This window comes from Danio rerio, chromosome 2 (assembly GCF_049306965.1).
Source record: "Danio rerio strain Tuebingen ecotype United States chromosome 2, GRCz12tu, whole genome shotgun sequence".
Taxonomy (NCBI): Eukaryota; Metazoa; Chordata; class Actinopteri; order Cypriniformes; family Danionidae; genus Danio; species Danio rerio.
The window spans coordinates 60,170,001-60,184,333 of NC_133177.1; the positions used below are offsets into that span (position 1 = coordinate 60,170,001).

The following is a 14,333-nucleotide window of genomic DNA, read 5'->3' on the forward strand; positions in this document are numbered from 1 at the left end:
TGATGCATTGATTATTTGTATAAAACATAGCGCAATTCACGGTTAATCACATCCAGTAAAAGTTCATTTTGACATAATATATGTGTGTGTGTACTGTGTACATTTATTATGTATATATAAATAAATACATGCATGAATACATTTGAGAAAATGTTTATATAAAAGACGTAGATATAAAATATATATGTATATGGCACAAATTATACCTAAACCTAAATATCTATATAACAATTTCTTTGTATAGTTTTGTTTACATGAATGTTTTTGTGCATATCACATATAGACAATAAAAATATATATAATAAACACATATATTATGTCAAAACAAACGTATATTTTGGACATGATTAATCGTTACCCAGCACTAGTCAAATATCAACATCGCAATCATTTTTAAAGACACTTTTATTTTGACACTCTACACATCTCCAGGCCTATCTATGCATTTCCACTTGATTCAGTTAAGCCAATTTAGGACACATTCAAGAATGATGCATTGTTTATTGTGCTTTTCACCTGTTATTATTTTATCTAGATTATTTAAAATGATAATAATAAAGTAGATATTTTGCCAAGGATGCTACAGAATGAGCAGTTCACACAGAGTTCAATGTAATGCTTACATTATATACTTTGATTGCATTTGTGAGTTAATAAAAATTGAACCAGTTCTGTATATTAGCCACATAATAGCTTATTATTGACATAATGATTAATATTCCACCGAATCGAATCAAAATCGTATCAAAAAATGCAAAAAAAAAAAAAAAAAAAAGCAAAAAAAAAAAGCAAAAAAAAAGCAAAAAAATTTTTTTTCGCTCTGCTGGCTAACAGTATCGATATCGCATCATATCGTGATGAGACGTCTGACTTACAGCAATATTGACAATAAGCAGAAATGTTTCACAGAGCATCAAATCAAATATGACACTTACATCAGGAGTAATGATGCTCTGAATCTAAAACATATTAAACTATGATTCTCAATCTTACCTGTGGCACTAGCATACACCACTCTTGCTCGAGGAAGTTTGCTCTGCAGGTCCAGAACGGCTTTACCCATTTTAGTGGAGGTTGCATTCTTAGCCTTATGGCACTCGTCAAACACAATCTGGCAGAGGTTAAAGGTCAAGGGTCAATACTAATTTAATATTTCAGATCTTGAGCGACCCCAAGGAACAGCATGGTGTGTGCGTGTACATATATAAGTTGAAGTCAGAATTATTGACCCCCCTGAATTATTCACCCCTGTTTATTTTTTCCCCCAATTTCTGTTTAACAGAGAAGATTTTCAACACATTTCTAAACATAATAGTTTTAATAACTCATCTCTAATAACTGATTTGCTTTATCTTTGCAATGATGACAGTAAATAACATTGGACTAGATATTTTTCAAGACACTTCTATCCAGCTTAAAGTGACATTTAAAGGCTTAACTAGGTTAATTAGGGTAACTAGGCAGGTTAGGGTAATTAGGCAAGTTATTGTATAACGATGGTTTGTTCTGTAGACTATCAAAAAAATATATAGCTTAAAGGGGCTAATAATTTTGACCTTAAAATGGTGTTTAAAAAATTAATAACTGCTTTTATTCTGGTCGAGATAAAACAAATAAGACTTTCTCCGCGTGCCTTTGTGCCCCCACCAGTGCCGATATACAGCCATATAGCACTACTACGAGTGTGATATTGCATTTATACAACAGTTTGACGGCATAATTGTGTGTATAAAAACTAAAATTAGTCTCAAAAACCCTTTTGTATGAGGAACTACTTTCTTCCAGACTCAAATCATGAGCTGACAGTTAAACAGCTGAGCAAGCATCTTTTAAACTTTAGATCTGGAGTGTCTGCTTTTTACTGGCTGTATGTGGGCAGAGTAATACACAAAGGGTAAAGAGGCTGTAGGAGTTCTGATATTGCAGAATATCGCACGACTATCAGCCAATCAGATTTGAGAATCAGACAGAACTGTTGGGTGTGTGTGTGTGTGTGTGTGTGTGTGTGTGTGTGTGTATATATATATATATATCTGCAGCCGGTCTCCACTTTCCTTACTAATCTGCAATTCCCTCTCTGACCCCTCCACTAAATACATTAATTAAAAAAATAAATAAATAAAAAAATTACTACTGTTTTGCTTCTTACACTTTCTTTACACACCTGAAACTTGCCTTCAGCACTTATTCATTGTTGCTTTTATAGTTGTGCAAATCGCTTCCTTGTCCTCATTTGTAAGTTGCTTTGCATAAAAGCGTCTGTTAAATGACTAAATGTAAATGTAAACGTTCACGCAGATCCGCTGTTAGCATGTTTACATGCACACGAGAGTGACAGCCGTAAAAAAAAAAAAAAGCTGAATCAAAACTTGTTAAAATCCTGAATCAATAATGGAGTTACTTTTGTATGCTGGAGGAAGGATGACACCATGGCTGAAGTATTTCTTTTAGACAGGCAATGTTCTGTTTTAAAACTATTTTACACATCCATATCACCCTGCAGCCTAAGACTGGTTACTCACTGAAGCTAAGCAGGGCTGAGCCTGGTCAGTACCTGGATGGGAGACCACTTGGGTCTCTGTTGTTGCTGTTGGAAGTGGTGTTAGTGAGGTCAGCAGGGGGCGCTCAACCTGTTGTTTGTGTGAGTCCTAATGTCCCAGTATAGTGAAGGGGACACTACACTGTCAGGGGGCGCCGTCTTTCGGATGAGACGTTAAACCGAGGTACTGCTCTCTGTGGTCATTAAAATCCCATGGCACTTCTCGTGAAAGAGCAGGGGTGTAACCCTGGTGTCCTGGTCCCTCAATAGGCCCTTACGATCATGGCCTTCCAGTCATCCCCTTCCACCGAATTGGCTCTATCACTGTCTCTCCACTCCACTAATAGCTGGTGTGTGGTGAACGCACTGGCACTGTTGTCCTGTGGCTGCCGTCGCATCATCCAAGTGGATGCTGCACTATAGTGGTGGTGACCCCCCTCATGATTGTGAAGCACTTTGGGTGTATGGCCATACACAATAAATGCACTATATAAATACACATTATATTACATTACGCAAAGCTGATGTGTTGTGTTGTTATGAATATGTATGATACGGATGAAACCAATTTGTTTGTTAGCGACTAAAAAGATTTGAAATGCAGGTATTGAGTGCACCTCTGGATTTGAAAAATGTAGTTTTAATTTGCATTTTTTTTAAAGGTACGAGAAGAAAAAAAATTATTATCATAAATCATGCAGCATTCTATTTAGCTTAAATGTACTTTTATGTGTATTAAAAATATATTTAGATAATGCTTACACAGCACTAATAATGCGAGATTATGTTTTTGGCCAAGGACAGAAAAGAAGACAACTATATTCAACTATACAGATATTTGTTAAACTAATTTCCATTACTTTTCCAAAACATTGTGGGGTTTTCTGACCTGGAAAATGCCATGTCAAAACTCCATGACTTTTGCAGGTTTTCCATGAACCCTGCATATCCATACAGATGAAACCCATTCATTAATTAGCCGCTAAAAAGACTTAAAATTAATGCATTGAGTCACAACATGAAGGATACGACTCCATCAAAGCTGGGTTTGCACCAGTCCAGGATCTGTTTAAGTCGGGTGCGATGCTGCCCGCCGGCCTGACTCTCTCCAATCAGCGCTGAGTATGTGGCGAACAGAACGCCCTCTGAGGTAGCCGTATCTCCATATTTAATCTGCACAAAGGAGGAAACACATACATTAGCATTAAATAAACCTTTCTGAAAAACTGATTAAGCGCTCAGCAACATTTCTTTAAAAAAAAAGCTATTATTATTACTTTTTTTATTAAGTTAACTATTAAAATGACCCTTTACAAAAAAATGATATTTAGTTAACTATTTAACGACCCTTCATGAAAAACGGATTCATTTGTCTGCAACTTTTCTAAATATAAGCACCTAGGGTTATCACAATTGCTTTTAATAGAAAACTGAAATATTTAGTCAACTATTAAAATAACTCTTCATGAAAAACTAACGAAGCTGATATTTAACTGATATTAATTTAACTATTTAATGAGTTAACTACTAAAAGACTCTTCATGAAAAACTGATTAAACTGTCTGCAACATTTCTGGAAAAAAAGCATCTAGGATTATTATAACTACTTTTAATAGTTAACTAGAAACTTAAAATAAAATAAAGATTCAGCTAAAGCAAAAATTGAAATAAACAAAATATAAATATAAAAAATATAAATAAATATAATAAAAAAATAATGCCAAAATAAAACCGTTAAACATAAAATGACGAAAACAAAATTAATTAAAAAAAATTAAAACTAAAAAATATATAAAAATGAAAACCATTTAAAAAGCTTAATAAATGCTACAGTTTATAAATAAAACGTTTGGATAAATATATAAAGACATCAACAACAATAAACAACACGTAAAATAAAAATAAAGTTTTTTTAAGATCTACTTTTAACAAAAATTCTAAATGTTTTAAAAGATTCTTAATTTAAAAAACCTCACAAACACTTATTCATGATCATGACTTTGTTTACTTGAAATAAAATAAAGATTCAGCTAGAGTAAAACATGTAAAAAACAAAAAAATATATTAATATATATATTAATTAGAAAAACAGATATGCTGAAATTACAAACATAAAAGGAAATAAAAAATAATGCTAAAAAACAGTCAAACAAACAATGACTATAACAACGTCAATAAAAATATAAAAATGAAAACATTATTAAATGTTACATTTCAATATAAAAATAAGAGAGGGTTTCAAGCTTATAAAGTATATCTGCTTCAATAGACATTTTGTGGCAAAAACATTAACACTTTATGAGCAAACCTGTTCTACATAAAATTATAACAGTAAAAATATATCAACAACAATGAACAATACATAAAATAAAAAACAAAAAAATCTTTAAGACTTACTTTTGATAAAAAAGTCTATAATCTATTAAAGGATTTTTTATATATACAAAAAAATCCTTATGCATGATCTCTAATGCCACTGTCACAAGAAATTTGGGCAAACCAATAAGATGCATTTAAATATTGTACAAACATTTTCAATGCTTTGAGTAGTAAATCTGTTTTTAGCAATCAAATATTTTCATTTTTATTTATAAATAAGTTACTTAAACTTGCAATTAATTTAAATAAATTCACAATCAAACTCTGATCAAATGCAGAACTTCATATGACAAACCTTATTTAATGCAAACACAGGGATGTTAGGAGCGTCGATGTCCTTGAGATCTCTCTCAGCATCATACTTCAGGTCATTCGACACACTGAACCTAAACAAAGTAGATTTCCAGGGAAAAAAAAATCAAATCATCAGGGGTGAATGAAGAATATAAACTAATACATCAGACTGAAATTAGTTATGTTTATATTCAAAGATTCAATTTACACATCTGCACAAAACTGTATTATTGCATAAAACATTCGCAAATAATGCAGTGTTTTCATCCAATGAGAAAAGAGAGAGCAAAATCATCATTTGAAGAAGCCACTGTGGTCTTTTTTCTTCTCTAATAAATAAGTTGAGCTTCAGAAGACGAAGACGAATTAATAGTAATACTAAAGCACTGTGATGATGGACTGACAGCTGAGGGGTTTTAGAAATCAGCAAAGCAACATTTGAGATCTTTAACAATGTGCAGGAAACACTGCAAAGTCCATTAATATCGTCATTTTTATCATCACATGTTTTTACTGATGCGCATGCTGGAGTTTGTTCACTAAATGTGTTTCCATAACAGTTAATGCACATTTTTTCTTATCGGATAAAAAGTTTATCCTTCTCAGTTGTGCATATACGTTTCTATGCACATTTTGTAAATGTATGCACATCTTGGCATTTCAATTAAGCATTTTTTTAATGAAATTTTCTTGCGATTTTTATGCGAACTAGGAGGATAGAAACATAGCTAGTGAACATTATTGCATGTTTGTTTACCACAGCGCTCTCTTCCGTCCCTTTAAGAAGTTCTCTAGTATGATTCCAGCCACAGTGCGTCCTTTCCCGACACCAGCTCCGTCTCCGATCAGAAAACCTGCTCGCTGACCATTCTGAAGAATCACCTCGTGTTGCTGAAACACAAATGCAACTTCATGCATTTAAACTAAACGCTTAAGATTAGTTTTTGATTAGATTTACTTAGTTATGCTTTAATGCCACATCAGCAGCATTGGTTATATTTACATCTACACTTGTACATGTGTAATCATTGCTGTTTCTTATTCATTCATTGCACAAAATAACACTGAAAAAAATTCTTAAAAGATCTTTCAGTCTGATCAATGATTCCTCAAGACACTTTCTTGATCATTTCAATTTTTGATTAGAAATAGACATCATGTACCTGGCAGGCGTAGATGATGGCCTCGAGCTGCAGGGCGGACAGCAGGCCTGTGCTTACGGTGCTGTCTGGAATGGACAGTGTGTATGTGATGTCAGGAGGAGGAACGCTGGACAGTGTGTTGGTCTCCACCACGATATCAGGATGAGAGATTCCTATAGTGGCTGTGCACATGTGAACAGGGCATTTATTCGCTATGGGGAAAACACCACTTTACAGCATCAATGTTTAAGCAAAGCTCTTTAAATCCCCCCTGTGCATTAAACATGCTATGTAAACGAACTCAAAAAATAAATAAATAAATGCTTTAAATGCGTAATGTAATCACACTTTATAAATACTACATGTGTAAATGTGCAATGCAACTAAATGTGCATTATAAATAAGCAATTTAATTCTATAGGCATTGTCATGTATTTAATGTACAACGTAAATAAACCATATTAATACATTAATTCATTCATGTCCCTTTAGTCGCGACAGCGGAATGAACCGCCAACTTATCTAGCACGTTTTTATGCAGCGCAACCGATCTCTGGGAAACATTCACACACACTCATACACTACAGACAATTTAGACTTCCCAATTCACCTGTACCGCATGTCTTTGGACTGTGGGGGGAAACCGGAGCACCCAGAGGAAACCTACGCGAATGCAGGGAGAACAGGCAAACTCCACACAGAAATGCCAGCTGACCCAGCCGGGGCTTGAACCAGCGACCTTCTTGCTGTGAGGCGACAGCACTACCTACTGCGCCACCCAATATTAATACACATTAAATAATATATAATATAATATATAATATAAATAATTTAAATACCATATGCACTAAATGTGCTATATAAATAAACTATTAGGGGTGTCAAAATTGATCGTTTCTTCGATGCACCGCGATGCAGACTAGGACAATTCGGTATCGGTTCAGTAATAATCATAACCGGTTATTACTGACGTCATTTACCTCATATGCGCTCTGTCGCGAGGGAGACGATCGCGAGTATTTACAACGCTCTAACTACTTAATACTCATGAACTGTGCACAATTTCACTGTGTGTGTTTGAGAATGAAAGTAACCTACCCCATCTCTCTCTCTCTCTCTCTCTCTCTCTCTCTCTCGCTCTCTCTCTCTCTCTCTCTCTCTCTCTCTCTCTCTCGCTCTGTCTCTCTCTCTTTCTCACACACACACAGTGGCCCATTTGACCTGCTGGCGTGGCTTTTCTTCTCCTCTCGGCTGTTTTACAGCGTTACTTTTGGATACAGAAACGAGCGCGTGTCTGCAGAGTTTTCTCCACCGTGTCTATCATACATCACCTGTGAGATCGCCGCTGCCGCCTGCCGCTTATCATTCATCTGAAGAGCGCAGCGCGCAAGAGCCAATCGCAACCGTTTTTGTTGAGGGTGTAACCAATCAAAGAGGTGTAATAGAACTAGACAAGGATCAGAAATTGAGCTGGATATTTATATTTGTTTATATTTTTTGCTAAATGCTTGTTTTTTTTTTAAAGTTACAGTTTATATATCTGACTGTTTGTATTAAATGACACAATTGTATTACAAATAATAGCCTATATAAATATAAATATAAATATATTCATACATTTTAATACAAGAGCTGCTGCTGTGAAGAAAATATAAAAGCACCGTCAATGCACCGTGATGCACCGAAATATCGAATTAAACAGAATCGATGGCATGATAATCGTAACCGAACCGTGAGACTAGTGTAGGTTCACAGCTCTATAAACTATATTAATACAAAATGCATTAAAATGTGTAAAATATATAAATAATTTTAATACTGTATTAAATGTGCTCTATAAATAAGGAATTTAAATACTATATGCATTAAATGTGCAATGTAATTAAACTATAAATGCCATATATATTTAATGTACAATGTAATTAAACAATCTGAATTTGCTCTTCAGTGTTTGAACTCTCAGTAATGATTAAATCACACTGAACTGAGCTAAACTGAACTGAACTTAAACACTAAAACTGAACTACACTGTTCCAGTTACTATGACCATTTATGTGAAGCTGCTTTGACACAATCTACATTGTAAAAGCGCTATACAAATAAAGCTGAATTGAATGGAATTATGAATACAATATACTTTAAATGTGTAATATAGATAATTTAAATGCCATACGCACTAATGGCCCATTTCCACTGAGAGGTACAGTACGGTACGGGTCGGTACGAGTCACCTTTATCAAGCTTGCATTTCCACTGCCAATATGGCACCTTTTTGGTGGGCGTGGTGTACAACATTTTTACTTGAAGAAATGTCTAAAGTAAAGCTGTACGAGTCGTTCACATACCATATAAGAAGCTCTTTTCACAAAGCAGATGCTTTTCACACATAAATACTTGTGTATACATGTTTATTACTAACTTTTCTATGAACATGATTTGATTATAACTGCAGATCAATGATGCGAAAGAGCCCACTGCAGGGCTATTCAATTGACATCCCAGGCCGAACCCGCCCCCCTGAGGCAATTTGTTCCGGCCCTCCAAATAGAGTGACCAAGATATCAAAAATAAATTGTATTCAGTCGAAAAACGGCCGCAATAGCTATCAAGTGACGTGCGGCTGTTCAATACAGCACGAGCTGCAGTTAAAGGCTGTCACCATAAGCAAATAGCGCTGGCAGCTGAAAACATTTGGATATGTTTGTAGAAAAGGCCTTTTGTACTATGCACTGATATCATCAGGGTTGCAGCGATTAGCCAATTTCACTATTAACTGTACTTCAATTCGTCACAGTTAAGTTAATCGTAAAGGCTTCTCTAAGCCGCGTTTCTGTTGCACGGAACAAAACTAAACTGCTGCAACTAAACCAAGTCATGCAAAGTTGGCAACTGTGCGCTAGTTTAAAGTTCCAAGTACGTACACAGAGGCTAATACACCAGATTAACTATAGCAGCGGCCGTTCCCATATCACATCTTTTCCGCTTGCAAGTTTGTTATTTCTAGTGCAGGGGCTACCAAACTTTTCAGGCCGTGACCCCCAAAATGACAATGCCAGTGACTCGTGACCCCCAATATCCTCTGAGGTGGTTATAAATACAGAAACCTTGCATGCAATGGCACACACACACCAATGGATCCAAGTCTATTCTTCTTTTTATTTTTTTTATGTATGAGAGCTGTAAATGGGCCACAAAGTTTAATCAGGTGTTATGAAATCTGCTGCATCTGACGCTATTGCTGTGTCTTTAATACAATGCAATTACCCCAGGGGTTGCAATCCAATAGAAGTAGTAACTATAAGCTACTAAAGTAACTATATATGGTATAAACGACTGGTTTTTTCTCTTCAGAAGGTTATGGATAAAATATGGTCATTCTTATGGTTTAATAAAAATAAATAGATTTTTGGAAACCACCAGGCGACCCCCCTTCATTGTCCACGAGAGCAACTTTGAGACCCCCGACCCCCACTTTGAGAAACATTGCCTTATGCCTGATTTATACTTCTGCGTCAGGTGACCGGCGTAACCCACGGCGCATGCAACGCGCGTGGCTGTGCATTTATACTTCTGCGTGCTGTCTCTGTCGGTCTGCATTAACACTTCCGAAACGCTAGTTGGCAGTGAGGTGTGAATGTTCCTCTGTGTCGAGTTTCTTCTCTGCTTTTTTGCTTTTCCTGAACACTTCCGGGATGTACACGTGGCTCAAACTCGCTCATTTTGAGGCAGGAACTGGCGGACGTGCAACAACTTTAACTATGAGGTAAACACAAAACAAAACTTTCCATCCGGAGCTCCTTCACGGGACTCCACACACGTCAACGCTACCAAGCCGACCAATCACAGAGCTTACGCTACAAGTCGTTGCGACGTGTAGTTACATTTTTTGAGAGGTGCACATCAGCGACGGCGATGGCCACGGCGAAGGGCTATGCGTCAGCGCCGTAGCATACGCCGGCGTTTGACGCAGAAGTATAAATCAGCCTTTATACAGTGGAAACGGCCATAAAGGCGTAACGTACCACTCAGTGGAAACGGGCCATAAATGTGCCATGTAAATAAACTACAAATACCATATGAATTAAATGTGCTATGTAAATGATGTTAATACAATATGCATTAAATGTGTGATATAAATCAACAATTGAAATATGATATGCACTAAATGTTCACTGTACATAAACTATAAATATTATATGCATTAAATATGCTCTATAAATAAGTAATTGAAATACTATATACATTTACATGAGTCATATAAATAAGATCAAGTACTAGATAAATAAAATGTACAATATACATAAACAATTTAAATAATATGTGCATTAAATTTGCCATATAAATAAACTCAAATATTGTATGCATTAAACGTGCAAACAATTGAAATACTATATTCATTAATGTTATTAGAGCATTTATCTGCTAAGGAAGCACCACTTCTAGAGATTTCCATTATGAATTTTATGCAAAGCTCTTTGAATTATTATAGTGCATTAAATGTCTTATGCAATCAAAATGCTTGAATATTATATACAATAAATGTGCTACGCAAATAAACACATATAGAAACACATTTTAAGACTCCAAACCAACTTAAACCTTAAACAAACATATTTTTTTCCTTTACTGTTTCTCTGATCTATGACAGCACAATCTGATCCAAGTGAGGAATGTCAAGTATATCTGAGCTTTGTTTTTTTTGCCTGCTATCTCTTCTGAAATTGTAAACAACCTAGAGCTTGCAGAGAGACACTATATCCAATTTTATAAAACTATTATGATTATTAAGCCAACATTTTATATACTGATTCCACTCATGCTGCCTGTATGCCATGGATTGAAATGGGATGGTATGCTGATTTACATTTGGATGGCTTGTATTCGGCGTAAGTGTCGGCGTGCCCCAACTCCTCCGTCTCTTCATCATCTGCCTCCTCCTCTTCCTCGGGTGGTGGAGCAGGAGCAGCAGCAGCCTGTAGAAACAAAGATGATGAAATGTGAAGAAATTGAGGACAGAGCACTAGAAAACAGAAAAAGGAGAGCCTGCCTTAAATCCGGCCACTGACGGAGACAGGATCGCGTTCAATTCATCCAACCTGCCAGGAAACGCGCTCAGGTTTAGCTGAAAAACACAGATACAGAGATGAAGGTGAACACTCTCAGAAACATACATTAAGACAATAATGCATTATGACTAGGGATGTCAAATTATTAAAAAAATTAACGTGATTAATCACACTTTTTATGTAATTAATCATGATTTATCACAAAACGTAATTAATCATGATGAGAGGGATCATGATTAGGCAAGAGGGATCCCTTAACATTCATCAACACGCATGACCTTGTTTATCAAATTTGCTTAAACTAAGCATTCTAAAGTATGGCTGTATTTAACAAGCAAGGATTCTGACAGAGGATGCTTTACAAAAGGGGGGAAACACGTCAAACTTAATGAAACATTTGAGGGACGCAGCTTAAGGGCAGAGAAATGTCTTTGAGAGCTTGCGAATTCATCTGGCACTTTCATTTACATGGACACCAATACTCAGCTTCGATGATTAAGATAATACTGATCAAGAGTCGACAATGTAAGCAGTGATTTTTGATTATCTTAAATGACCACACAAGTCCCGAAATGCAGAGTTTTTTTCTTTCCGTTCACCATGCGATATCAAATTCCATTAAAACATCCTAAATGAAAATATGCTGAATGAGAGTGAACTGCTGAACTGCAGCTGAAGTCTAAAAATAAAAAATAAACTCCCGAAATTGCATGAAACTCTTGAGGAAACACTGGATAGCCTGAAGATGCGACATTAATTGTTTTATACTGAACCTTTCCTTCTAAAAGCGCGTCCTTGGTCATATCCATATTTCTTTGCACGTTAAACACACGCAGGACCAGAGCAAGCTGAACTGGCGCTCTAGGCAAACAGAAATCACGCTGTTTAATTCGTATGGAAGGCAGAGGACCGGGGGGTTCGCTCGCTATTCTGCTGCCCAAGGCAGCAGCATAGGTCGCATCTATGGACGCACCGGCCCTGAACACACGTCAGCCACAACCGGAAAAAAAAAAACTGCAACTGCGATATTTGCGTTATTTTTTATTTATGCGTTAAATATTTCAAATTAATCACGTGCGTTAACACGCTAATTTTGACAGCCTTAATAATGAGCTGTCAAATGTAGAAAGAGAGATAAGGAATATCTTAAGGTACGGTGGCCGGGAAGTGCAAAACAACATTACAAAGCGTGAAACACTTTTTGAAAGCTCGAGACAATTTTACATTTTGAAAAACATTTTTACCGATCATCAGACACAATTACGTAGGAAAAACTATTTTACCAAGAACAAAACAAATTTACACTTTAGAAAAACATTTACAAGACGCAAAACACTTTTACAAGTCCCGAAACACATTTACAATTACAGATTCCTTACGGAAAGGGAATGTACCACACACCGGTAATGACCAGGAATGTAACACACACTGGAAACTATCAATAATATCCAGCTCGTGTGTGACTTTGTAGACAGATTTCCATGAGTGTACAGCTATAAAAATCATGGTTTGACCAACTGCGATAAAACATATTAGAGCTATTCTGATGAAATATCAGCGTGAGAGTGTGTAGAAACATGTAAACGCAAGTGCATGGAAACAATCAAAGCACGACACATGTTGACTGATAAATATATCAAAACCAACCCCAGCCTGTAGACATGAGTAGCTCAGTTATATAGGTCGATTAATACTCGTGCAGAACCTTTTGATTTGGGTTCGAAACCCAATGATGACATGTCAATTGTAAATATTTCTTTACATTAATTTTGTTTATACGGTTCTGCCACACAGATATTCAAATCAATAATGTTTACACTGACACCAAGTAATATTTATTCGGTATGGGCATGTTTTGTTGCTGTGAAAAAGTGACGAATCTGCCAATCTGCACACGTGAATAGTCTGCACCTCTGAAAAGGGCCTCAGTTAACACGGACACTTGTTAAACCGTAACACCGGCTTCATTCAGTTTCCTGTTAAGAGCCCTCAAGCAGATGTTTACATCGTGTAGATTCGACATCATGTCCACGATTACAGCGAACGAGTAGCCCTCTTTAAAATGTTGAACACATTGATGCAGTATGTCTGGTGTTTCCGTCTGGACAGCGTCCTTTATAAACTCCAAACACCGACCACACGTAAAGCAAAACTGCGTTAAGCTGCTCATGTGTTTGCCACAAAACGGGCAAAACAACCCTCGACCGCTGTCCATGTTCGGTCACCATAAACTTTGCTCACGCCATGTACTTCACAGCACGAATTTACCGCGCTCACCAACAACAACTTTCCCACCCATCACTCCCAGTGTGGTACATTCCACGTTACTTCCGGTGTGTGGTACATTCCCTTTCTGTAAGGAATCTGTAATTGTAAATTTGTTTCGGGAGTTGTAAAAGTGTTTCGCGCTTTGTTAATTTCATTATCTAAAAATGTAAATTAGTTTCGTCCTTGGTAAAAATGTTTTTCAAAATGTAAATTTGTCTCGAGCTTTGTAATGTTGTTTTGCACTTCCCGACCATCGTATTCCGGTGTGGCATATGAAAAAGAATATTCAGAAACATTTAACAGAGATGGGTTGCGGCTGGAAGGGCATCCGCTGCTTAAAAACGTGCTGGATAAGTTGGCGGTTCATTCTGCTGTGGCGACCCTGGATTAATAAAGGGACTAAGCCGACAAAAGAAATGTTTTACTTGGTTTCAGAATTTCTTGTTGTGAATAATTACTGAAGGTTATTTATGACAGGGGTTCTCAAAGTGGGGGTCGGGACCCCCTGGGGGGTCGCGGGACAATGACAAGGGGTCGCTTGGTGATTTCCAAAATTTAAATAAATTTTATTCAACTATTTGAATTGTCATATTTTATTCATAATCCACAGAAGATTAATAGTTGTGTTAAAGAAACAACAACATA

At 36.3% G+C, this 14,333-nt stretch overlaps 1 protein-coding gene across 7 annotated transcripts in view; it reads right to left on the bottom strand.

Annotated features, from left to right (window-relative positions):
* The window catches only part of sbno2a (strawberry notch homolog 2a), an 83,390-nt gene that overhangs the window by 39,937 nt on the left and 29,120 nt on the right, over window positions 1-14,333 (bottom strand). For all 7 annotated transcript variants that reach the window (XR_012384834.1, NM_001423680.1, NM_001423681.1 and 4 more), the window contains 7 exon segments: window positions 11,402-11,476; window positions 11,219-11,327; window positions 6,376-6,536; window positions 5,970-6,103; window positions 5,214-5,304; window positions 3,569-3,712; window positions 994-1,111 (listed from right to left, as the gene is read on the bottom strand). Coding sequence is in view for 6 of the 7 variants with exons in the window: in NM_001423680.1 (NP_001410609.1) it covers window positions 994-1,111; window positions 3,569-3,712; window positions 5,214-5,304; window positions 5,970-6,103; window positions 6,376-6,536; window positions 11,219-11,327; window positions 11,402-11,476 (832 nt within the window). In the remaining variant the exon portion in view is untranslated.